At 37.2% G+C, this 25,707-nt stretch overlaps 4 protein-coding genes and 3 long non-coding RNA genes across 17 annotated transcripts; 3 read left to right on the top strand and 4 right to left on the bottom strand.

The window, feature by feature from the left end:
• Nucleotides 1-506: 506 nt before the first annotated feature.
• On the top strand, nucleotides 507-6,247 carry LOC116922904. Of its 9 annotated transcripts, none has more exons than XR_006647149.1 (14): nucleotides 507-721; nucleotides 802-919; nucleotides 1,097-1,222; nucleotides 1,289-1,389; nucleotides 1,468-1,998; nucleotides 2,070-2,249; nucleotides 2,311-2,436; nucleotides 2,498-2,652; nucleotides 3,247-3,462; nucleotides 3,657-5,015; nucleotides 5,084-5,236; nucleotides 5,444-5,509; nucleotides 5,641-5,812; nucleotides 6,118-6,247. XR_006647149.1 is itself a non-coding variant. In XM_032929386.2 (9 exons), exons 1-9 carry the CDS (start codon nucleotides 716-718, stop codon nucleotides 2,775-2,777), a joined length of 1,359 nt encoding a protein of 452 aa, XP_032785277.2. In that variant the 5' UTR covers nucleotides 508-715; the 3' UTR covers nucleotides 2,778-2,900. The 9 variants fall into 9 exon arrangements, 1 of the variants encoding a protein (XP_032785277.2); XR_006647150.1 differs by having other exon boundaries at nucleotides 5,444-5,579; XR_006647145.1 differs by having other exon boundaries at nucleotides 5,084-5,387.
• LOC116922922 (carboxypeptidase B) lies at nucleotides 4,454-6,650 on the bottom strand. The gene is made up of 8 exons (XM_032929404.2): nucleotides 6,308-6,650; nucleotides 6,033-6,230; nucleotides 5,671-5,865; nucleotides 5,473-5,604; nucleotides 5,301-5,404; nucleotides 5,095-5,217; nucleotides 4,852-5,026; nucleotides 4,454-4,781 (listed from the first exon to the last, which is right to left on the bottom strand). The coding sequence occupies exons 1-8, from the start codon at nucleotides 6,483-6,485 to the stop codon at nucleotides 4,606-4,608; spliced, it is 1,281 nt and encodes a 426-aa protein (XP_032785295.2). The 5' UTR covers nucleotides 6,486-6,650; the 3' UTR covers nucleotides 4,454-4,605.
• Nucleotides 6,651-10,121: 3,471 nt separating this feature from the next.
• LOC123472675 (carboxypeptidase B-like) lies at nucleotides 10,122-12,208 on the bottom strand. The gene is made up of 8 exons (XM_045174602.1): nucleotides 12,031-12,208; nucleotides 11,745-11,942; nucleotides 11,338-11,532; nucleotides 11,137-11,268; nucleotides 10,968-11,071; nucleotides 10,765-10,887; nucleotides 10,519-10,699; nucleotides 10,122-10,448 (listed from the first exon to the last, which is right to left on the bottom strand). The coding sequence occupies exons 1-8, from the start codon at nucleotides 12,206-12,208 to the stop codon at nucleotides 10,273-10,275; spliced, it is 1,287 nt and encodes a 428-aa protein (XP_045030537.1). The 3' UTR covers nucleotides 10,122-10,272.
• On the top strand, nucleotides 11,844-12,583 carry LOC116923063. The gene is made up of 2 exons (XR_006647153.1): nucleotides 11,844-11,986; nucleotides 12,056-12,583. It is a non-coding gene; the product is annotated as an uncharacterized LOC116923063 (long non-coding RNA).
• A 1,838-nt stretch (nucleotides 12,584-14,421) lies between these two features.
• On the bottom strand, nucleotides 14,422-15,776 carry LOC116923094. Of its 3 annotated transcripts, XR_004394335.2 has the most exons (7): nucleotides 15,724-15,768; nucleotides 15,572-15,662; nucleotides 15,356-15,517; nucleotides 15,184-15,287; nucleotides 14,954-15,101; nucleotides 14,791-14,891; nucleotides 14,422-14,683 (listed from the first exon to the last, which is right to left on the bottom strand). It is a non-coding gene; the product is annotated as an uncharacterized LOC116923094 (long non-coding RNA). The 3 variants fall into 3 exon arrangements; XR_006647156.1 differs by having other exon boundaries at nucleotides 14,760-14,891; nucleotides 15,572-15,776; XR_006647154.1 differs by having other exon boundaries at nucleotides 15,572-15,776.
• A 2,620-nt stretch (nucleotides 15,777-18,396) lies between these two features.
• LOC123472652 lies at nucleotides 18,397-24,627 on the bottom strand. The gene is made up of 3 exons (XM_045174530.1): nucleotides 24,375-24,627; nucleotides 22,426-22,502; nucleotides 18,397-18,630 (listed from the first exon to the last, which is right to left on the bottom strand). Exons 1-3 carry the CDS (start codon nucleotides 24,625-24,627, stop codon nucleotides 18,463-18,465), a joined length of 498 nt encoding a protein of 165 aa, XP_045030465.1. The 3' UTR covers nucleotides 18,397-18,462.
• On the top strand, nucleotides 20,317-21,886 carry LOC116923015. The gene is made up of 3 exons (XR_006647157.1): nucleotides 20,317-20,596; nucleotides 20,687-20,825; nucleotides 20,937-21,886. It is a non-coding gene; the product is annotated as an uncharacterized LOC116923015 (long non-coding RNA).
• Nucleotides 24,628-25,707: the final 1,080 nt, after the last annotated feature.

Raw genomic sequence — 25,707 nt, 5'->3', positions numbered from 1 at the left:
TGTACATAATGATTCCTTACATACGAAATAAATATCTATAAATAGGGCATGGTGCCATAAGACGCTATAGAAATTAGGGGCAGTGTTCGTTTATTTGTTGACCAGCATGCTGGTCAACAAATCCTATTAGAAAAAAAATTAAAAAATTAGTACCCTATAGCTTGTTATTTTGTCAGCAAAACTGTAAAATTTAATTGCTTTGCTGACATATTTGAGCCCGATTTCCCGGTCCGCGCTAGGTACCCGCAGCCGTAAGACTCAATGTAAAAAAGTCCAAAACAAGGCCCGCGTTCGGACACTTTTTGCGGGTACTGTAACTTTCTAAATGGCTGGAGAATTCTAAAGGAAATTGTTAAGGCATCTTTTAGATTTGGATATTTTCTAGCGGCATACATGCAAATTTGTGTGGCACGCCACCTGCAGTTAACATACTTTTAAAAATAGTAAAAAAGTAATCAAGTGGAAAAGACACGTCCCTTTTTACAGAAAAGAGGAATTTTAGAAATCTGGCAACAGAGCAGAACCAGCAAAACAAAAAAAGAACATTTGTATTCGGTTTTCTTAAAGAACAATTTCCATTTCCCAAATGCATTTTTGTATGGGTTAGAAGTTTAGACAAGAGTCAAACCAATTTAAAATTGTCTTGGTCTCGTTTCACTCCTATGAAAATCTTCTGATTTAATTATAGTTTTAAAATAATATAAACTACGAGAGAATGAAGGTACATTCGGAGAAAATAATAACTTTAGATTCGTTATTTTTTTTTCGTGGACTGATACAATCCTTCTTAATGTTAAATAGAAGTTAGATGTTCGTCAAATTCTGGCTGAGAGGAATGAAAGGAAGAAACGTGAAATGGAGTTGAATGGCTTTCCGACAGACGGCAATGATTCTTTGCCCATGACACCAAGCTTTTCAGGTAATTTTACCATTTAAATGAAAACTGAAACAGTTTCAGTTCATACAGAAAGCTTACCTAGCAGCACAACTTGTCATGGGGATATCTTGAAGATATCGGTAGAGCTGACAAATATCTTCAGGCTATTCCCAAGACAAGCTGGGCTGCTAGAGTTTACTGATTCTCAGTTTTCCAAAGATTCCATCCTGATTGAATCATCATCCCAGGGATATTCATCACAGAGCAACACAGAGAAGAAATTGAATAGTTTTTCAATGTTGGATATTTTTGATGAGAAACAGATCTTTCGTCTTTTTTCAGAGGGTAAAGACTAAATATTTAAGAACCTCACTAAAAATTTTGTCTAATGCATTTCCCTGAATTTTCTAGATGCAGTAAATTTTTCTTGGCTTGATAAAGATGCAAGGGTTAAAGATGTTCCGAAAATGTCCCATGCAGATCTGAAGAACTATTTACAGTCAGAAATATTGGTACCATTTACAAAATCAAATTTGGTTATGCTTGTCTTTCATTAATTTTATTCTCCTCCCTATACAATCATATTTCAGGCCAAGCACTGTAGGCGTTCACATAGCACTAGCAATCTGGCATGTAGATACTTGTTTTTCTTAATGTCTGCAACTGCTAGCAAAGATGTGATGCAAACTTGCCTTAAGATACTTCAAGAAAAAATATCTGATACAAATGAGCCTTTCTCTGTCCTAGTGCCAGACTTACTCGTAGTTCTAATGAATTATGGCACATTGAGCAGTAAACTCTGGTCTGACGGGAACCATATTTCCTTTCCTCGTGCCTTTCGAGTCTATCCCTTGAATTCATTTGATTCAGAATTAAATCGTAGTTTGCCTTTCCCTCGTTTAAATTTGGAAAAAGTATTATCCCTCTTGCGCTTTAACATAACAACATATCCCTATTTCTCCGAGTCCGAGAAAGGAGGCTTACTTCACCTGATGCTCAACCTATCAATGGCGAATTTCATAGTGGGAGATACTTTTCTCATCCTCATAATTAGAGACATTATATGCGCAATTCTTGAGAGCTTCAGAGCAGAAGAATGGACGGAGCTTGATTTCAAAATGGTATTTTTTTTTTTTTGCATTTCTGTAGTTTTCCTATTTCAAAACTACAACTTATCCTCGCTTACTTGCAGGTGGAAGAACTTGCTTTACAGTGTTGGAGTGATGAATTGGATGCAATGGAAATTGTTCAACGAATTAGTTTTATACCGACGACGACAAGCCGTGGAGTGCAGCTTCGGCAATCTGCCGCTTTCCTTGCAATCCAACATCTTATGGATTTGGAAGAAATTACTGTTTGTGGCCGTGTTTTAGTAAATCAAATACCACTTAGTGGTTTCGACAAATCCATGGTAACCTTTTTCCTTCTAATAGGTGGAAGACGTTTATCGATTGGTTCTCTTATTGAGTCGAAATAATTTCAAAAATTACCGGATATTATTCGGTATCGTTACTCTGTTCAGTTTTACCCTGGATTCGAATGACTCATCGTTAGACAAAGTATTTCTATTAACAAAATTAACTAAAGCTATTTTCAAACTTTGCTTGTATTCGTTTACAGGAGAAAATGACGAATCTTTACGTAGCGATGAATGAAGCCCGACATAGAATCAGAGACATTTCGGATCAATTGGATACTGCCCCTATGCTTGTCAAAAATCTCATGTGTGAGGTCTCTCTCATGTGGAAGGATTCCATTCCCATTGAAAATGTTGTGTAAGTTTCATGTTATTTGTTTGTAAGAGCCTTACCTCGTTTCAGAAAACGAGTGCGTTCAAAATATATTTGCAAACTACAATTTTCCTTAACCTGGTGCTGCCCAAAGGATTGATTTATTCTGAAGTACTATTACAATGCGTGAATACATTGTGCCCAGCCCACCGTAAGTATCATCTTATCACCAAAAAAGCTACGCCCAACGTAGTGGTGAGCCTTCGTCTATGAATTAAAATAACAAGTAAAACAACTAATTTTAGACAGAACGATTTTATTTTTCATCTTTTTATATCCTACAAAAAGTTAATGGCATTTGGGGACATTCAGAACGACTTTGCAGTCTTTCGTTAGTCCTGTAAAGGTCACTGAACCTTGGTCCGATTCATTCAACATTTTTAGCTTTCCTAGGTCAACTAGTTTTTGAATTACCACACGGATGTGCGCATCGACATTCGGTAACGTAATTGTCATGACGAGCCTGTCGCGAATGCTAGGTTCGACGGCCAGGCGAGTTGTTTCATTCCCTCCAGAGATGACTATGTTTCCGTTATCGCCTTGTGGAAGATCAATTTTGACTCCAAGTTTTCTTTCCAGGAGTTTTGTAATCCATCCGCCTTTACCAGCAATTCGAGAAATTTCTGAACCCGCAATATAACGGAGGATTGTATTACGTCCGTCGTTCTCACCTGGTACCAGTATCTGATCTGATTTTGTCACATTTGGAATGTCCCGACCCTTCTTGCAGCTGTCAGACGCCAAAGAACTCGAATTTTCGCCAACGTCCACTGTCTCTTCAGTACTACTCGGAAGGTCGGTGACATTTTTTTCTTCATTGCTGACTGCAACCAGAAGCTCTTTGGCAGACTTACTCGAACAAGATGTGTCACGATCAGTTTCACAGGTGTCAAACAGAGGACTCAGCTTTCCGCCAACGTCCTCTGTTTGCCCGGTATTAATCGGACAGTCAGTGTCGGGAGTTAAATCTTGTTCTTGGCTTCCATTAGATTTGCGGTTCCGGTTCTTTTTGCGCTTTTTTCGGCCACTTTTCGCTTAGCACTTTTATCAGCACTGTTGATCGTTTGGGACATGTTTGGCAATTCAAACTGCTTCGCGTTCGGGACGTCGCGTCTTTTGTGGACGAATATGTACCACGGTAGAATAATAATTGCATCGACCAGAAAAGACATTGCTGTGAATTCCATGATGGTAGATTTTTGAAATTATTCAATCTTGAAAGGCGTTGTCGTAAAGCTATAGAATACTGTTTCAATATTTTTCTAAATTCGAAGCGATGGAATGGTTCTGGATTCTGCGGTATTTCTGATTATGTCAAGTCTCTAGATGGTGTTGTGTTTGAAAGCCGTAGGAAACTTATTCAGTGTTTTCCTTAGTAAAAAGTGCAGTTTATCTGCTCTTCCATGTAATGAAACCCCTTAACATGTGGCCGTTGCCAAGGATTTCACTAAACCGGAACGCAAATCTAAGGACGCCGCTAATTTTTCGGTTGATAAATTTAGTTTTTATTTACGCACCAAATTCTGTATGGTAAATATTTCCCCATCAAATCGTCCAAATGTGAAATGCTTGTACAAGTTTAGCTTGTCATCTTGGGATAGCCGCTATCGTGTTGGCATCAAAGATTATGACGAAAAGTATAGTCGACTCTGAAGCAATGCTAGTTTTGGATAAACTCTCTCTCCGTTAATGTTTCGTGTGGCCATTTGAATAGGAAAGCAAGTTGGAACTAGAAAAACGAAAATCGGTGGAAGGTTTCCCATTTCCCAAATAACGTAACCCGATGTAAGTATTGCGATTCGTCGGTCCTATTCGCCGTAAATTTATTGCGATTAGAACGTTGAGACACCGTCTTTAGTTTCAATAATTCAGATTTAAACTTAATATACTTAACATCGGGAAAATTTTCGGCTGGGCCGCAGCGCAAGTTAGAAGTCACTAATGTGTCATTGTGGCTGCCTTATCGGCGAAGACTTTCAATGCTGGGAAAAAATCTTCACATATGGGCAGAATTAGGGAAGGAGGTAAAACGAATCCATAGGTTCCAGTATCGCCCAATTCGACGGCGTATGTGTATTTGATGCCAATAGATTTCGCCCAGTCAGCCGAGCTACCTGCATAAAAATAAATCCGAGAGTCGTAGTTAAAAGCGAAGAGGGATCAGTCCTAAACAAGCGCACATACCAGAAGATGGGTAAAGCAATTGGGCTGTGTTGCCTACAGAATACTTGAAACGTACAAATTTCGACGCAGCATTTTCTGCCAATGCTAACAGTTCATCATAATCTGTTGGGTAAAGGACATCATAAGCCCAAGGAAGGATTATATACTGACCATAACTATGAAGGGTAATAGAAACCTTAAATTTTTAAACCAAAAGATATTTTTTAAACTTTGACAAAGATCGGTGTTTCAGATTAGATTTACTTTAATGTTGGTCGATTTGCCCTGAATGAATTTTGAAACGGCAGCTGTTTCCCGCTCGGAAAAAGCAGCGGATCCCCGAAAAGTCTCAGCGCAAGGGTTTCGGCTAGCGCCCAATCCTCCCCACTGTTGAACACGTAGGAATGTGAGTGACAATAAATCAAGCCTTGGACCATCAGATAGGAAAAGAAATAAAAGTGGAAGAATACCTTGTAACCAAAGTTCCGGTTGTGATCAACGCCTCGACAAAATAACGCAGCCTTGGAACGACTTTTTCGCCATAGACGATTTCTCTTGTGTGTGAACTCGTAACCTTTATTTTTAAAAATTTTAAGAAATTTTTAATATCTAGGAAACATGACATAACTACATTTCAAATACCGTCAGGATTCATCACGGGCATAATGTACCAAACAAGGTTAGTCGAGAGCTCCGCGTTACCAGCAACTTCTACAAGTTGTTGGATAAAATAGGTCGCAACGGCTGGTGTAATCCATTCTCTTGCGTGAATCCCTTGACATTAAAATTATTTTCGATTAAATAAAACAGGATGTAAATGAGACTGTCGTTGAACCTTACCCCCGTCGATCCAAATGGCTGGCTTAGTGTCCGGAGATGAAGCTGATGAGATGCGGACAACGTAAAGTGGCCGACCTTCGTATGACCAGCCAATGTCAATCAATGTGACGATTTGCGGAAAACTATTGGCCAGATAAGTCAGGTAGCTGTATATATCACTCAAACGGTGATAACTAGTCCAGTCCATTTTGTAGCCTAATGGACAAATTAAAGAAACAAGAAGTAATAAAAAAGAAGAATTTCAATGATATAATATCATAGCGGTTCGTCGAAAACTAATGAAATATCACTAGTGCGTTGCTTTTAGTTATTGATTTAGACTAAGAAAAAAATTGTGTGTGCAAAACATCCGGAAAATGTACCTTGTGCTTTAACTTTTTCGTCGCTGATTGAAACTTTTGCATTGCCGTTGTTGATTACCGTTTGCACGTCGTTTATTTTTACCAGGTACGGGATTTCAACATCGGCCAAACGTAATTTCAATTCCGGCTGGAAATCTGGAGGTATCAATACATCCACTGTGCCGTTTCCAGATCTGCTTTCTTGCCACACATCGAGTTCTTTTCATTATCACGAGGAAAAAAAAAAAACGGTAACCATGAGAAATACCAATTTTTACTTTTCTGAATCGTTTTACCATAATCGCGTTGGATTTTCTCTAGAAATTCACGCCCTTCTTTGTTGTGAGGTGTGATCGACCACAATTGAAATCCAGAATAAGAAACGACCTCGTCTGTCCAGACATGTTCCTGTGGAGCGGTAAGGCAAGCAATGAACAAAGAGTTGAAGATCAGAGCGGCCAGAAGTAGAGACATTGCATGTGGTAAGCAGAGCTCTGAATAACAATGATGAACCGACGATAGGGGCAAACTGGATAGCTCTTCTTGAAACAGCCGTTAGGACCAAGATACTTGTTTGTCTGTATGTGGAGCACAACCGCATATAACAACATATAATTATAACACAATGGCAGCCAACCTGCTCTTAATTGTCTATTTTTTCATTTTGCTTTTCAGATATGATCGTAGAAAACAAGGGAGTTCATCAAGTTTTTAATTTTAAAAAGGACCTGTGAAAGTGCCGTTAGAGGTGTTGGTTACTCGCATCCAAATAACCTATTAGACCAGTTTTTGATGCTTTAGAGGTTATCTTCTGGGACAAGTTTGAAATTCCGGTTATGCCACATTCAGCCACAACAGTTATGAAGAAAAAAAAGAGAAACTTAAAGGCTCCAGTAAGTTCAACGAATGCTACGTAAGTTCCCTTAGTTGTATTGCTTTAATGCATGGCGTCGTGTAAGGCTATGTAATAATTTGCACTTTTCTTTCCCTTACTACTCTGTAACAAATTGCAACTTACTTTTTCATTAATTAGATACCTTGTGGAGGGCTATGGGTATACCCAGAAATCCAAATGAGTTATGAGCCAATCCTGGTAAAATTCATGTACGCCGCCAGACCCAAATTGAGCAATGATTTGATGGAGTGCATGTCTTCCTTTTTTTTTTTTTTTTTAACCACAATTTAATCTTTTCTAAATGTAACAAACAAACTTGGGATTGTATTGGAAACTCGGTGTGTTATGTGTTATAGTGACTAGTGAGTCAGTCTGAGTCTCTGGGAATTCTGGTGCAGACCGAAATCTCCAAAGTCCGAAACTCCGATTCCGAACGCATTTATAAAAAAAAAAAAAATTCCAGGATTTGTTTAGAGGTCTCAATTTTCATACTCAAAAATACCTTTGACCAATGGAGGTTGGAAATTTTGAATGTTATTCCATTAGTAGAATTACAATTGGAATCAATTGAATTTTTTGGATAAAGTCCCTAAGCATTTAGGTTTCTCTGGTACAATCTGGCAACGTCATAGAATTCTAATTCTCCTGAAATGCTTCCGGCCTTCCGCCGAAACTTTGTGTAAGCCATTGCAATTTTTAAGGCACACTAGAATGTGCGCGTCGTTCTAAGAAGAACGAATGTTTTTTGCAAAATAATTACAAGAACATTTCTAAATCGACCACCAAAAAAAAAAAAAGGAAAACCGCATGTGGTAAGGTAAACATGCATGTTTTTTTAATAAAATCTAGAAGAATTTCTAAATTAACAGGCTGCAGTGTCAAAAATTTCTTGCTCTGCGATAGCTTTGCGTTCGATTTTTAGTAAGTACAACCTGCTTTTAAACTTCCAGGGTTCCTAATGATTGAGTATATTATGGCCAGGATTTTATGTAAGATATCCATTGTTCGGTCGATATAATGGTTTCATGTTAGATAGAGACTTGCATTTTATTGTTGTCTTATGCTTTATCATTAGGACTATGGTTTTACACCCCAAAGATGGATAGTAATTTTGGGTGTTTATTTTCTTATCAAATTCTCTTTGTGATTTTTCCATCCATGGAGCTGGTTCAGCGATATTTGTGGTGTCTCCTATGTAACTACTGCTTGCTTTGAAGTTGCTTGTCCAGATGTGGACAAACTGTAGGAAAAAGTAACTGCCCAATGAACTCCATGAATTCATAAAAAAAAAACACATCCCAGGTACTATGTTGCAGGTGTTCTGCTATCATAACAGGATCTGGTTTCTACAAATACTTATGTAATTGCTTATTTAAATTAACCATTTAATAAGTATAATTTTCCAATTATTGACAAATTAGATGGAGCAATGCAGATGTGTAAAAAAAATTGCGGGTTTCCCTAAAAGGCGTGCGTAATATAACCCAAAATACCTTTTCCGCCAAGCAACGAGGGTTGGTGTGTGTCGAAAATAACCAAATAACCTTGTAAAAAAAAAAACCAAAAGAGCAAAATCGTGCCGTTCCACAATGTGGCGAAAAGGAAGGAAAAAAAAACATACTACTTAGTTTAGAAATAGTGAGGTAAAGGAGATTCTACTCTGAATGGTGATGAACGAAATATGATGGTAAGCCAAAGGTTTTCATGATACAAACTACATGTAAAATAAAACATTATCTACCTAACTGAGAAGGTCAATCACCATTGAATTTTTGAACCTCTAAAACCAAACTATCCATTTTGTTTGCTGAGAAGTTGTACTGCTTTGAAAGGTAAATCTTTTATTAAAGTTAGAGATCCTCGTGTAATGTTGTGTCCATTCATATTTTAGAAAACCATGTTGCAGATTTAGACGATTTGTAGATTATCACACTTGCTCTTATGGCAATATTTGGTTACTCAAGCAAATGGATTCTGAAGTAAGATATTGTAAACCATAGGTTTGCTGAAACAGCAAATTTTTTTGCTGCATAGCTGAAATTATATCCACTGCAGGAACAATTAGCTAAGTATAAGTATAATCACTATTGGATTTTTGTACGTCAACAACAAAATTAGCTGTTCGGAATTTTTAAAAACGAAAATCTATTATTGCAATTAATAAGCTGGTTTGTATTTTTTTTTTATTTATACAGAAAACTTGTTTGCAGATTAGTAGGACCCTTAGATTACCACTCATAATTTTGCCAACATTTGGTGCCTTCGCTAATTGATTTTAAATTGAGTTAATTAGCCACGGGTTTAGCTTAAATGTTTAAGTAAGAATCTTTAAGTAAGTTCAAGTGAATTCCAACTCAGTTTCTGCATAAACAAACTAATAGTTTCATTACAGGGGCTGGACCTTCATCCATTGTGGAAATAATAAACTATGCAGCCTAAAAGATGACATTGAAAAGGAAACACGATCAGAAGTGTTCCCTCGTTTCATTCGGCCATCATATCGTAAGTTGACGTATTAAAAAGTCAGATTTCGTTACGAAAAATTAAAGCTTTCTTAAGTCTTTTCGTTGACTAGTATATGTTGGTTTATTATAATGTTAATTTTGTTATTGTCTTTTTTTTAAGGCACTGCAGGGAGAATTGTGAAACGGAACAGGAAACATTATGGCCTCTTTTTCTTAACGTCAAGTTCAATCGTGAACTTTTTACTTCGTGCCATCAATTCAACGGGATGACGAAAGACTTGTCTTTATTTGTAACTGCCAAGGTTAGTTTTTCTTTTCATTCCCAACAATTTTTTGCCCGTGATTTTTGTGGTGATCGCTAGGAACGTACAAGAGGGTCTCGTTCAATTCGTTGATAGTTTTTTGTATCTGCATAGGATTTTCACAGCCTGTTTCCGAATTTAGAACTTGATTTCTTTCGTTATAGGTCAATCACAAGGGATTTTTGTTTTTTAACTTCAGATCCGATTGGTCCAGTTTTAGCTTCCAATCGAGTCTCCTAAGCCTCCAAGGTTTCAATAGTTATATATATTTTTTTAAATCCAACTATCTAAGTCTGCCATAGGCAGTGTGTACTACTCTTCTGCTGTCAGGAGATAGCTTCCTCTCCGTTAATGTGTCGTATGGCAAATTGGATAGAATAGCAAGTTGGAACTACCAAAATAATAATCAGTGGAAGATTTCCCATTTCCTAAATAACGTCACTCGGTATAGGTATTGCGATTCGTCGGCCCCACTCCTCGTAAGTGTATTTCGATTATAACGCTGAAACGCTGCCGTTAGTTTCAATAAGTTAGATATAAACTGTCTATACTGTACAACTAACAATTTTTGGCTGCGCCGTGGCACAGGTTCTAAGTTACTAATTTGTCGTAGTGGCTGCTTTATCGGCGAAGACTTTCAATGCTGGGAAAAAATCTTCACATATGGGCAGAATCAGGGAAGGGGGTAAAACGAATCCATAGGTTCCAATATTACCCAATTCGACACAATAGGTGTATTTGATACCAATAGATTTAGCCCAGTCAGCCGAGTTACCTGCATAAAAATAAATCCGGGAGTTACAGTTAAAAGAAAAGAGGAATTAGCCTTAAACAAGCGGCCATACCAGATGCTGTGTACAGTAATTCGACGGTGTTGCCTACAGAATACTTGAAACGTACAAATTTCGACGCAGCATTTTTCGCCAGTGCCAACAGTTCGTCGTAATCCGGTGGATAAACGGCTGGATAACTATAACCCCAAGGAAGGAGTATAAGCTGACCATAACTATGAAGTGTAAGAAAAACCTTACATTTTAAATAAAAAGATAATTTCAAAACTTTGATGAAGTGGGAAGTTAGATAAATTTTACTTTAATTTTGGTCGATTTGCTTTGAATGAATTCTGAAACGGCAGCAGTTTCCGGCTCGGAAAAAGCAGCGGGTCCCCGAAAAGTCTCAGAGCACGGGATTCGGCCAGCGCCTAATCCGCCCCACTGTTGAACACGTAGGAATGCGGATGAAAAATCAAACTTAAAACCATTGGGAAGAAAAAGAAGTAAAAGTATAAGAATACCTTGTAACCAAAGTTGCGATTTAGATCAACACCTCGACAAAACTTGCCAGATATAGAACGACTTTTTCGCCATAGTCGATTTTTCGTATGTGTAAACTGGTAACCTTTATAAAGAAATTTGTATTTTTTTTTTTTTTTTTTTAGCACCACGTGCGAAAATTTCAATTACCGTCTGGATTCATCATGGGCATGATGTACCAGTCAACGTTAGACCAGAGGCCCGCGTTGCCATCAACTTCCACAAGTTGATGGATAATATACGTCGCTAAGGCTGATGAAATCCACTCTCTTGCGTGAATTTCTTCCCATTTCCGTTTAAATAAAACGGCATGTTAAAAGAATGGTTGTTAAACCCACGGTTGAACCTTACCTCCGTCGATCCAGATAGCTGGGTTAGTGTCCGGCGATGAAGCTGAGGAGATACGGACAACGTAAAGTGGCCGACCTTCGTATGACCAGCCAATTTTAATCAGTTTGACGATTTGCGGATAAGTATTCTCCAGGTAAGTTAGGTAGTCGTATATATCAATCAAACGGTGAAAGCTACTCCAGTCCATTTTGTGGCCTAATCGACACCAAAAAATGTAAATAAGAGGAACGAAACCATTGATACAAAAACAAATAACGATTTAAAAACAAATAATAATGCACTGTCAAAGAATGTCAATGGACAAACCGATTCTTCGAAAACTAATCAAATATCAATAGTGCGTCGCTTTTATTACTGATTTTAAAGTAAGCAAATTTATTTGGTTTCAAAGCTTCTGCAAAATGTACCTTGTGCTTTAGATATTTCGTCGCTGATGGTAACGTTGGAATTGGCGTTGTTGATTACTGTTTGCACATCGCTTATTGTTACCACGTATGGAATTTTAGCATCGGTCAGACGTAGTTTCAATTCCGTCTGGAAATCTGGAGGTATTAATAGATCCATTGTGCTGTTTCCGGATCTGCTTTCTTTCCACACATCGAGTTCTATCCATTACCACGAGAAGAAGAAAAATTATCAGTAACCATGAGTAATACCAGTTTTTATTTTTCTGAATTTCAATAATCATCTTACCATAATCGCATCGAATTTTCCACAGCCAATCACGTGCTTCTTTGTTGTGAGGCGTTATCGACCACAATTGAAATCCAGAATAAGAAACGACTTCTTCTGTCCAGACATGCTCCTGTGGAGCGGTAAAACAAGCAATGAACAAACAGTTGAAGATCAGAGCGGTCAGAAGTAGAGACATTGCATGTGGTAAGCTGAACTCTGAATAACAACGGTGGTCCAGCAATGGGAGCAAACCGGATAGCTCTTCCTGAAACAGCAGTTAGAACGGTGATACCTGATTGTCTTAACGTGGAGCACAATCGCTTGCAGCTGAATTTAACTGCAACATAATGCAACCTTCCTGCTACTCATTTTCTATTTTGGCATTTTGACCCGATATTCCTGTTTTTATGCTTTGGAAGCTATTTTCTGCGATGAACTTGAAAATCCGGTTAAGCCACAACAGTAGTAAAAAAAAAAGATTACCTAGAGGCTACTGCAAGTTGAACGAATGCTTATTTTTCTGGTAAATATATTATGTAAATATATGACAACTTTGATATTTTTCACCTGATACAGATTTTTGCTTAAATCTTTGAAGTATCTAACAAATATTCAAATAGGAAACGACTGCTAACGCGACATTGGTCCACCCGACACCATTCCTAAATGTCGGGGGCGACATTGGTCCCCCCTCCCCCCCGAATAAACAGAGGGGGGGCAATGTCGTTCAACTGGTGCCAACTGTGTTGTTACCCTTGGGGGCTACTGTGGGGTGGTCCAATGTTGCGTTCCCGTCAAATATTTCGTCTGCTTCGGAGTGGGGTTGACGTAAGTACGCAAGGTTTTAATGTTTAAAAGAAAATTTGGTTTTTATTATTTAAAATCATAGTAAAGAAGCAAAATCAAATGTTTTTTCTACCGATTCGGGTAGAATAACAAGGGACAATTCAAGTGTTTGACCATTATGATCTTCTGACTCATAATTCTAAAGGCCTTACTTTTATTATTGTCTAATGTTCAACTATGTTAGTAGTGAAACAGAACTTTTTGTGGCTTTATGAGAAACCAAGATCCCTTTACCAAATAGGAAGAGACTTAACTGGACACAAACATATCTACTAAACACATTGTGTTCTCATACAATTCATTATAGTTTATTTTTTAATCTTACTGCACATTTACCAGATGTAGATTGATACTTGTAGGGAATTGAAAGTAGATTGCACTCATACAATTTGTCAACCTTTTCCTTGCAAAAACTCTTCACCAGACCCTTGTAGTTGTATCATGATTGTCTATCTTGTAGCCAATTGTGACACTGCCATGGTTGACTGCAGTTGGTTGTATTTGTAGTCTGTGAAAAGAAAATTAATACAAGCAGTATGAAACAACACATAGCAAACATGTGCATACTTTAATTTAAGTTTTGGGGTGATTAATTGAATGTAGTTAGATTAATATTTAAGTCACAGTTGATTAACTTGATTCCACTGTTTATTTTTGCTTTTGATTGATATATTCTCATAAACCATATACCATTCTCATGTGTTTGACATATATGCTATTTTACTATTCTTTAGTAAAAAGGTAGCTCTTAACATGCCACCCAAACAGTCCGCAAAGTGAACCATATTTCATCCATTTACCTAGGAAATTTCCATATGACAATATAATTCTAACTGTGTATAGTCTATGTACATTTGCACCTAAATGTCCACACACCTTAAAAAACAGAGCAAAACAGTGAGATTGTAATGTGACTCATAGCTCAGTGGTTGAGCATCGGCCAGGTATGCTGTGATGTAAAGGTTCGATTCCTTACGGAGTCAAGTTGAAATAAAACATGAATAGAAAAAAAGTATTCTAATGTCAATATTGCACTTTCAAACAGTGAAGGCTTAAATAAATTAAGTTCACGAAATGTTAATTATCTAGCATGCGATGCTTACAAAGTGGCAATTGAACTATGATACACTAATGAAACTTAGTTGCCTGAATGTATGAATAACGAACTTGTAAATCCCATGTGGTTCAACCAAATGTCACTAAGACACGCAATATATACAGATAAATCATGGGAGGAAAAGTGCATTGTACAAAATGAAAAACTAGATCATCAGAAAAAAGCATTTTTGAAAAATTTGTTTTCAGCATTTTATATTGATATATAAACTTTAGAGTAAACCAAGGTAGGGGTAAACCCTACCTATATTGAACCGAGCCCCCGGGGAGATTACCCGGGGAGTGGCTAAGAGAAGCCGGAAGAGGATGGAAGGTTTCGGACAAGTTTTTACGTGAGCGATTAACCGTTAATTCGGATTTGTGGGTAGCCTCTTCGCCCTCCAATGATATCATAGAACTTGAGGACCCCCACGTCCCCTTTCCGGACAGCGCACTCACAACCTTTACTGCTGATCACAGTAGGGGCATGACCCCCTACGGGCTTATTACGAGTCAAGGGGAAACGGGGCCACAGAAAAGAAGGGAGCCCAGGTATGCACTTCAATTTATTAAAATTTTGAAATTTCATCTTCGGGACAATCAGCGACCAACGGTGACGTGGAAGTAGCTGTCTTCGAAAATGCAGCATCTCTATCCGTGTACAATTTTCTTACACGTGAAAATTATTTGACATCTTTCGTGGTTAGTTGGCATAAAACGATCACGAAATCTGGAATGAATAAAAAAACTTAAATCAAGGGGCACGTGAATTTTTGCATTGAATGTTTAAGAGTGCCCTAACGTACGAACTCTGGCATTAGAATTAGAAGCTCTTACTGCGTCAACGTAAACTGGTTTCTTAAGAAAACCGATGAGGAATCACAATTTACACCCCGGAAAATTCCGAGCTCGGTGCAGCAAAATTTCTTTAAAGAGCACTGCAACAGAATTAATCGATGTTATACATGGCTTATGGAAATTCTACGACGAAATGTATTACCTCAGACTTCTTTTTGACACGTATAGACATGACATGACACGAATATCAGGTAGCCATATCTGTTTTTATTGGTTTCGTTATATTTCCATTTTCGGCCTTAGATGCAAACATGAGTCCCATAACATATGATGGAATTGATGCTTTATATCTGAAGCAATAGAAAAAATTAAGTATCATAAACATAATTTAAAAAAATTGCCTATGGAGTCCACCACATAGCACTTTTCTACCTTACGGAATGAATACTTCACAATATTTCGTTTTTCATTTCGTATCAATAACATTCAACTCCATGGTTCAATTACACTTCATATTCTTGCAAGCCAAGCAACACCTCCACAATGAAACCAAGGCAAGACAAACATTAAAGATAAATCAAAAAAATTTTTTCATTTCATATACCTTGATCTAAGAAGGGTATGATCAAAACAGGGGCACCTTTTCTTTGATATGAAATCAAAACTTCAAGAATAACTCATAGTGTAGGCAATATTTCGACAGGTAGTTATTTTTATTTAATTGGTGAGTGAGTTCAATGTGGCGAGTCTTAACCTTCTGTTTTATCTAAATAAACCAGATTTTAGAAAACCATATCCACAACTTCATGCTATATGTTACCCATCGTTTGTCACGATGCAAATTGTACACTGATTTGTATTATGTGAACTTCACCACACACACTTCACCACAGCCAGCATTGATTTATTACCTAAACACAAACACACAAAAATCAGCATCACGTGAAATTAATAAAAAATACATTACGATACTATTATATTACGATACTGACACGCATTTTACTTGTCATTCGTGATCTTTATCAAAGTGCACGTCAACGCCATCTAGTTTTTGCTCCTGAAACCCAATGAAAATAGATTTTATTTTTAAATGGTAGTCAGCCGGGGTAAGGCCTGGAACCCTGGATCTCTGTGTTTTTCGTCGACCGATCAGTCAAAGACAATCTCAAATGTCTAAATGCAAATGCAGTTATCTTAACTGTGCTGAGCCCTTTTTTAAAATTTAGCTTTTTGCCAACGCTGTTTATGGATCAATGGTATTTTGTCACGGGCTCGATGAATTGAAGCCGACGCATTTTGTACGCATATTTAATCTGAAAAATTTGTAATAACGTCCTAATTATCTATAGTCTAGTATTAGTATATGTTATTAACAATGTCTTTGTAACTGGAATGCTTATAGTTTTAGCTTGCTGGTAGCTAGCCAAGTGGAGAATGTGTTATGAAAAACATTTCCGCCCAATTGGAGCAAATTTCAACAATAAATATCGCCAATCCTCGGGATCCCCGGGATTCTTTTTCCTGCACTATATTTGGAATATTAAGAAATAACAGATTTGACGTAAAAAAAGAGACGTGTCTACCGCGCAAACTCGGGAAAAGGGGCATGGTATGCTCGCATGTTCCACTGTGAGAAAAACGGGATCGAAAAATTAAGCCAACGGTGTGCAGAACGGACATGAGTTTGGAGAATGAAGTCGGACGACGATTGACGCCACAGCCTTGCGCCAAAGCAACTGGGCATTTTCCATTATGTGCTGATGCAAGTTGATAGACTCCCAAACGATAATTACGTTGATCGATTCGAATTCTTTTATGTGATAGTAACCAATGAACAGCTAACGTAAAAAATTGCCAGTCCACTTGCAAGGAATCCTTTAACATTCAGCTCTCAAATGAAGTGAAAAGCGGTGAAAAGTCCAATTCAATTAGGGGATAGCTACTGACAACTTTGGTCAGTGAGGTAATATAAACTCACCGCCTATATTAACATCTCAGCAAGTCTTTCTTTGCACTTTACTTGACGCCAAATAAAATAAAAAATTCCATACTTCATTCTGTATTAAAGTGATAGGCATAATTTAATGTTTCCATCTGATCTCATCAGCTGTAGCCTACCTGCTTGAAATGTCTGTGCATAATTCCATTAGTTTATAGCAAATTTCTTTACCAATTGGTATAATTTTAATGCAATCAAAGTCATAGAAGTCTATCGAAGAAATAGTGAGAATAAGGGATAAGTTGGAACAGTCAATGAAAAAGGAATATGCTCGACGAGAAATGTAAAACAAAGAAAGCTAAATTGGCCTTATACTCAGCATTTACACAGCAGCGGCTCCCTACTTATTGTTTCCTACTTAAGAGGTGCCAGGGTCTCTTACATGGCTTTGGATACTTAAATTCCGCCCATACTTACACGAGATTTCCTACTAAAAAAACCTGTTTCATGTAAGAATGTTGTAAGTAGTTAAGTAGGCTCAATAAAGGGTCTAGCCTACTTAAAATTCGTTCGCACACTTTTTTTTCTATAGGACAATTATATAATCTTTAGTCAAAAATTCAGCAAATGACTTCTATCATATCAAAATTTGTTGTGGTAATTAAGGTATATCCATAAATGGGGTTCAGAAATGAAAAAAAAATACCGTACACCATGGGATTCGATCATCAGGCCTTCCGAATCGTAAACCGATGCTTTACCACTGAGCTACACTCGATGGAATATCTGTTGCAAACATAGCTACAAATACTATAAAGGTCTGTTGGGTGATAGAAAAATTTTTGGAAAAATTTTTAAGAAATGGTATTATTTGATTTTACGTGCTGAAATTCTGTAATCAAACACCACCGATTGATAAAATTTTTGAAGTTTATAGTTATAATTTGAATAAATTTATACTAATATTAATTTGATTAAATTAAATATCGTTTTCTTAGTTGAAATAGAAAAAGATAGAAAGAACAATGTTCAATTATCTACCGAAAATCATTACCTTTTTTAACAGTGCAACATTATAAACTTCCCGGTATTCCTGTGATGGAATTTGATGTGTTTAAAAAAAGTTGTTGGGATTTTCAATTGACAGTTCATGATTAGTGTTTGATCATCAAAATTCGTCAGAGTTACAAGATACTTGCAATTTTAACGACTTTGATTTAGTCAACCTGCTTTACTGTGCAAGGTACTTAACTAAAGAACTTATATGGTATAAAAAGTACTTAAATTTGGGGAAACGATACTTAATTTTGATACAGCTTTTAAATGTAAGTATTAAAAATGGGTAAAGTATGTTTCGCAAAACTTGAATAAAGATACTTAAATTAAAGCATACTTATTTCGAATGTTTCATACTTAAAATGCCATTTTCCATCTTATTTATAAGTGGGATGGTAAGTGTAAGTAGCATAACCACATATAAGTATTTGCAATTTACAGTAAGTGACTTGGGAAACTTGTTTTAAGTAAGAAAATTGCAAATTAAGTAGATTTTCGACCTACTTAATCAATCAGTAGGAAATTTCCTACTGAAATACTTACATTAAAGTAGGTTACCGCTGCTGTGTAACCACCTCCTCTTTTGAATAGAATTATTATGAATCTTTGCACAACTTCAAAAGATATGCGAAGAAAAGCTATCTTCCTTAAGACATTCCAAGTTTAAAGTTAAAGTAGGCTAGACTATAATGTGAATCATAAGACTCACCCTTCATTCATCCGCAAAACAATGTCGATTCAAGTCCTTCCGTAACGATAAAAACCGGGTGAAAACGCACAAAACGATGCGCAAATGAGGATTGCAGGTCACAGGTAGGAATTTTCTCTCCTCGATGTGAATGCCCAGTAGAAACAGCAGGAAATTTACGGCACTCCAAATTTATCTAATGAATAATATAAAGAGGTTATAAGGATAAAAATATTAAAGTTCGTTTCTGAAACACCGGAATTTCTGAACGGCCCTGGAATTTCAGCACTTGCAAATGCTCTCATGATCTTTGACTAAATGGGGGGAATGATAAACGTAATTAAGTTACAATGACGAAGTTGTATGGTGCTATATTCTTTTAGCATTTCAACGATCGTTTCACATACGTTCTAGCCCCGAAATTGAAAAAGGTTTTAGCGCTGGCCGATGCGTTTTGCAAGGCAATAACGCAAACATATTTTAACAAAAAAGTGCAAAATCAAAGGAACTGATGTCATTTCTATAGGAGACTGATTCGACTAAAAATCTCCACTGCAATTCTATATCCTATTGCTTCTTCCTAAAGGCTTTCAGTTGCAATACAAGATTAAAGTAGCGAGATATGCTATTTTAGCTGAGTGCTTTTCGTAAAAATATGCATATCTCTGCCGTCTAAAACTTCATTCCAATTTATTCTGTGTAAACATTTAAAAGGTGTCAAAGCTTTAGCCGCTCGCCATCGCTGGGCTACATGGAATTAAGCGTAATTAATACAAGCACATGATTTGAAATTAATTTTTTGGTAGATTTACAATAAAAAATCACGATGCTCTTGTAAATAACACACGAGAAAACAACTGATCAAACACCAAGTGTGTTGAGCTGCATGTTTGAACGATAAAACCGCGGAAGGCGCGAGGGATCTGTGCTTATAGTTGATATTCAAATTGAGTGCTTCAATTAAAACTCATAATGGGTAAACAAACGAATGCAGAGACCCTTTAGAGTATTTTCTGGCCAACTTGCGCCCGGACAGAAGCTGTCGAATAGCATCAGTACGTATCCGTCCGTTGAAACCGAAAGCAGAACGCAAGATCATAATAACAAATACGAAACGTAATATATAAATGGATCGGTTCAAGTAGATAGTCCTCTCCAACATCATCACAAACTGAATGGCATTTATCCTACAAGACACACAGGTTCAATCGTATATGTTGATGTTCATCCCTAAAACTCCAACGATGGAAAACATCAGCAGCATCAACAACAGAGAAGCCATTCGTTACATTGCCAGTCAAAAGGTGAACATTCCTACCTCACTAAACGCATTCTTCGGTGTTGTGAAACTGATCTGCTCCGTCACCGGATTACTTATCAACACATCGGCTATACTGCACATTGTTCGCCGTTCTCCGCTTCGAATCACGCCTGCAAATATTTTCCTATTAATGGTTAACTTACTGTATTCGCCTTTTTTGTACTCAGCTATGATCGAATTTATTTACTCCAATTGGTATCCTGTCCAGTCCGTTTGTCAGCCACTAGTAGGCCTAGCTGTTGTACCACGTTATTATCCGTTTTTGAATGTGTGGTTAGCTCTGATTGATAGATACGCAGCCATCAACCACTCGGTTTGGTATCGAGAAACAATGACGACACCTGTCGCATGTGGCATCATTTTTTTCAGCTCGACTTCTGCGTTTCTCGTCAATTTTCTATATGCAATCGGATTAGACATTCACGAATGGTTAGATAGGCTCGTTTGTCTTAAAGCTTTTGCTATTATTCTTGCTATTCTATGTGGATTATTCGAAGCAATGAACCTGACGTTACGCTGATTAAGACACTTCAAGTTCTATTGTAATCGAGCTGCCATTGAATGTTCGGAAATTTTAAAAGGAATAAAAAAATTTAAATATTGAAGATATTTCATGCAATGCGCATACTCGATAGAACAAATGCAAAAAAGGAGGGCGTTAAATCTATGTAAGGAGAGAAAATACCTGTTACAGCGTCACTTCTGAAGAACACCCAGAATTAGAAATAACACACTCACGCACAAAAAAATTAAGAAATAAATTAAGATAAATCTATACCGGCCAAACTAAAGCAAACGCCAACAACTTCGTTCATCTTCAACTGCTCTCCCAAAACAAACGGTAGGAAATTGAATGATGGTTGCATGTGTTTGCCTACCAAATCACGCCATCCAAAAATCATTTCATTTTAATAGCATTTATCAAATTTAGCGCCAACCAAACCGTTTTGCAGCAGCAAAACTCACTGAAGACTATAGTGCCAAGCTGATTTCAAAGATGACCAATAGCAAAGGACAAGGCGATTCTTGTTGCACACTCAATGCAGATCTAACTAACCTCGTCTGCATAAGTAATTTATTCTTTTTTCTCTTTCTGTTTGGGCTTGCTTGTCCTTTTTAATAATTCTGCATTGTTTTTTTTTTGTTTTCTTAAATACTAACGACGATCATTGCAATCTAAGGTTTTATCTTTATGATGTGCACTGCAGCCAACTTGCTCGCCTTCTCGTGGAGGAAATGGACGTCCTATGAAAGCCACAAGATTGATCTTTCAACTATTACGACTATTGATGATATCGGCGGAACCAGAAGAAGTACTGAAAGGGTCGAACGAGGCGAAGTCAACGAAAATGAAAAAGAATCATCTAACAATGCCGTTGCCAACGATTGCTGTAACGCTATGCCCAACCGCTGTTTTAAGAAAATTTCGAATGCAATTCGGACGTTAGATATCTTGAATGCGGTGCAGTTTTCTCTGATTGCGTCGATTTATGTTTTTGTCACTGTCCTCTTTCTTTTCTTTGTTCATCGGTATGCCACCGGTCCACATAAAGGCAATGAATTTATATGGGCAACACCTTCGTTACAAAATCTTACCCTGGCGTTTCCTGGTATTTACGGTCCTATAGTATTTCTTATGAGAAATAAGAAAATATGGAACGTATCTCAAAAGAAGTTTTAGAAAAGAATAACAGAAAATTCGGGGATTGTGGGAACGATTTCTATACACTTTGAAGTTGCAATACTTAAAACATCTTTGCAAAAGGTAAATTTTGAAAGACAATGAGAAAATCACCGTAGTCTGTCGTTTAAAAATGTGTTTTATCTGATTTTTATTTGCATGACAACAATTAAATGTTTTAGAAAATGCTTTGTCGTCCATATATTAACTATACGTGTTACACTAAATGTCAGAATTCTTTCAAATAATTTTCAGTTCATTTCACCTAATGCCGAATTTGTAAACAACCTGTGCTCATCGGTCAACTAAGGCGTGTCAAATCTCTGGCTTGTCTGATCCGTCTAAAGCTTTTTGTGTCTAATGTAATCAACATTATTCAAAATTTCTCGTATTTATTTCCGCAAATTTTGTAAAGGTGAAACCTAGAAAATAAACGATATCCCATTTCAAGCTTTTCACAAATTGCAGTCATCAACAGCTTGGCATCATTAATCAAATCAAGCTGGGCACCCTATGCAACATTGATGTGCCATACGAAAGTAAAAAGAAAGAAATTAGACTCGCGAGAAAGCCTTTGCAAAGCACTTCACATGCGATTGTGTGTGTTCGTGCCCAGTCATATAAAATAACCGACATTAGAATTGAGATTTCAAATGAAAACATACGAGAAACAACACCGATATATATAAACTATTGCAAGCAGTATGCTAATCAATATCTAAAGCTTTTAATTGTCAACATAGCCAATCTTAATCCATTCATTGATTACTAAGTTCATGATGGCCATATCCCTCAACACGTAAATCCCTCCCAAATATAGACCTCAATCATTCTCTCCTGTTGTAATCAAATCTAATCAAAGCACGATAAATTCCACCATTTTAGACAGGATGATCTAGGAAGATACACCAGAGCCTTTCCGCATTTTCAGACACACAAAAAAATTATGTTCCGTCTGCATTGTAAATTGAAAGGAAAGTAACACGTACCATCCAGATATCCACGGCGCACACTCGTAAAAAGGAGTACGCGCAATAGGCCTCTTCAAACAAGTGTGTACGGCAATCTATGAATTGGGGCAAAAGGTTAAAATCCAATAAGCAACACTTTGTATCATAACACGGAAGGGCATTCATCTCGAGAAACGAAAGCAGGAAAATTGAACAAGCCAAAATATAACAGCATAAATGCATAACATATCAGTTTTTTCTCCCAACAACATGCACAAGGTAAATCTGAAAATAAGAAAAATTCAGGCTATTTAGTTCACTATCATTTTAAATGTATACGATTTTAGAATCCATTTAACTTACATAAATAGAGCATTCTTTTTACAGTGCATTTCAAAAATCGACAAAAGTAGCCTGATGAGCCACGAAGAATTTCTTCATGAATCGCGTAAACATTACTCAATCAACCCTAACATTTTACTAACTAGTCCAAGATTTCTCTACTGGGCTTTTGGGATTTCGGTTCTCGTTTTATTCGTTGTGACTGTTCTGCGCCATGGCCATCTTCGCAACCAACCAACAAATGTATTCCGGTTGGCCATGGCTTTTTCCTATTTGTCAGTCTTCATCCCCGATGTAATCGACTTCATTTACTGGTTTCTATTCCCTGTCGAATATGTCTGTAATGGTTACGTGCCCGTTATTTACGTAAATCCGGCGATCGTCTTTGTCAACGTGATTTTAGCCCTAGCCGATTACTATGTAGCCAGTAAATTCCCCTTGTGGTATGAACGAATGATAACAGCCCGATTTGCATGGCGCATCGTGACGATCAACTCATTGGCATGCCTGTTCTATTCCTATTTGTTATCCTATTTCTGGCGCTGGTGGAGGCAGTAGAAGCCATGTCATCATTGTTTACGTTTCTTTAAATCCATAGGTACTATAGTTGTGCATTTTCGTTCTTATGAGACTATCTGTTTGGAAACGTTTGGTGTTTTGCATATCATCAAAATATAGACTCCAACTGAACAAATTTTTAGCTCAAATCATACTGGTAAATCAGTTAACAAATTGCTTTTAAAATTGGTTGTCTTAGATGTTATTGAATTGATTTACTTACAATCTGAAATGTCTAGATATCTAATAAGCGACATTGTCTCCGAATGAGACAATCAATCGTCCTTAATAAAGCAAATCAAATTCACCCTTCAAAATGAAGCGCAGCACAACAAGTCAAGAGTTAGATTCAATGAATACTTAATACCCCAATCTAATCGTAAGAGAACATCTGCTAGCTTACCGAATGCTTCAAATGATTGCTACACTGCAAAGAGGAATGTTGAAGTTTCAGGAAAAATCGATGTCACATGGCAGTAAAAACAATTTTGGTAATTCCTCTTCCATACTCGTATATTATTAACATAGAGCTATGGAAGAAGACACCACTCTAAGTCAAAGGGGGGGGGGGGAATCGAAGAGCTACCCTGTTGTTGTAAATTCAGCAATGAATAACATGCATCATTGCTTTCCCAAAACAAGTTAACACAAAAAAACAGCTAAATGAGTTCTTTTCACCAACTTGGAAGTGTGACGTCAGTAATTTTCCTGATGTTAAAATTATCACGTTAACACACACAATTGCCTGCTTCTATACGAAACCATGTAAAAGATTCATCGTAATAACTCACAATCAAAAGACGATACTCCAATTCAAACATTTACGTTGGTCTTTTTCAATCATCTAGTGACACTTTGACACTCCCAGTATTCTTAACCATTTTATGCACATTGATACACTTGAGTGCTAGAAGGCAAAAAGCGCAAATCAAATAGACTTTTATTCGAAACCCTTCCTTATGAACTATACCCGTAAATCACATTAGAATTATTAAATTTCATAAAAAGAAAGAAATTTTCTGGTACTGAATTGGCAGCTAAAAATGGGAACCAGATCTAAAACTAGACTAAAGAACACATGCACTCACGTCTTATTAGCCATTGATAAGATGCGAGGACAGCAAATGAAGCAGGTGTTAGTGGTTCAGGGGCTGATCTATCACCTATCCAACGTCTAAAGATGCACTGTAGATAATGTATAGTTAGCACACGAACACAATTAGACTGTGCACCGCAGACAGAAAGACAACTTTTCTGCCACACAACGCATAACACCTTAACGACCACTGCCCAACATGAGAATGGCAAATCAAAAGTGAAAAAGGGCTGCAAAGGGGACATCAAGATCGCCCTTCAGCACGTGGAACAAGAAAAAAAAAAACGAATGCAATAATTCTAACCCTACCCACTTCACCTACACGTTTCTATGCCTGCAAGGTTAATTTCAAGGGTATAGATAGGTGGATTTATGTAGATTTAAGTTTTTCTTTTGTCAAGGACGTTTTTCTATATATACCCTTGTCTTCGATGATGGTAACAATTGAACTAATTCAACTATAGCTTGCGCCCTCGGATGCTTTCACTGCTTTCATCGCATTTAAATTCGATAATTGACGGTGCGCCTGGCGTGAATTGCCTCCCCCTTTTTTTCGATGAAGAACAATTCGATTGTTGAAAAGACATCCCTTGAACATAAAAAAAAACTACGCCAAAGAGGGTTCAATTAAACGGGCTGGGAATTCACTTACAGGTGCTCACACGTCTTCCAGTAAGTATATAGGCTACGTCCTCAGCGACGAATCACGTCTTCTGCTGATGGTCTTGATTTGCAAAAGTGCAAAACCAAAAGAACTGATGTCATATTATATTCCTCGGGAATGAATCGACATCTAGCAGCATCACGGTTAAAACAAGCAAGTGATTTGAAATGCATTTTTCACTAGTTCAAAAAGCCGAGGCTACCACTGTAAGCGATGTATACATAGTTGAGATGAAATGATGGATCAAACATCAACTACATGTTGAGCTGAATAATTAAACGATGTATATGGCGGGATACGCAACAGATCTGGGAATGGTTGTTTGTTTTACAGTTCACATCCAAAATTGAGTACTATCTATTTTGCATTGCGAGAAACGACAAAAAATGAAGTTAGCAAACTCTTTACCAGGAGCTTATAGACTATAACGATGGCAGAGGTGGTTAGAAATCCTATGGATCATGTTGGACACATAATTTTGGAGCACACGTAAACACTCGGCTATGTACACCCTTAGAGAAAAGGACAAAGAAATAAGTTTTTAATGGTGACAAAAAAGACAAATAAGAGATCGGGTAAAGATTGCCAGTGCGTTTATGGGTATAGATTCACCCAATGCGCAAACTCCATAAAGAAGAAGGAAAGGAGAGGAGTTGGGCTA

Source organism: Daphnia magna, linkage group LG5 (genome assembly GCF_020631705.1).
Source record: "Daphnia magna isolate NIES linkage group LG5, ASM2063170v1.1, whole genome shotgun sequence".
Taxonomy (NCBI): domain Eukaryota; kingdom Metazoa; phylum Arthropoda; class Branchiopoda; order Diplostraca; family Daphniidae; genus Daphnia; species Daphnia magna.
This window is presented reverse-complemented; position numbering and strand designations above follow the sequence as displayed.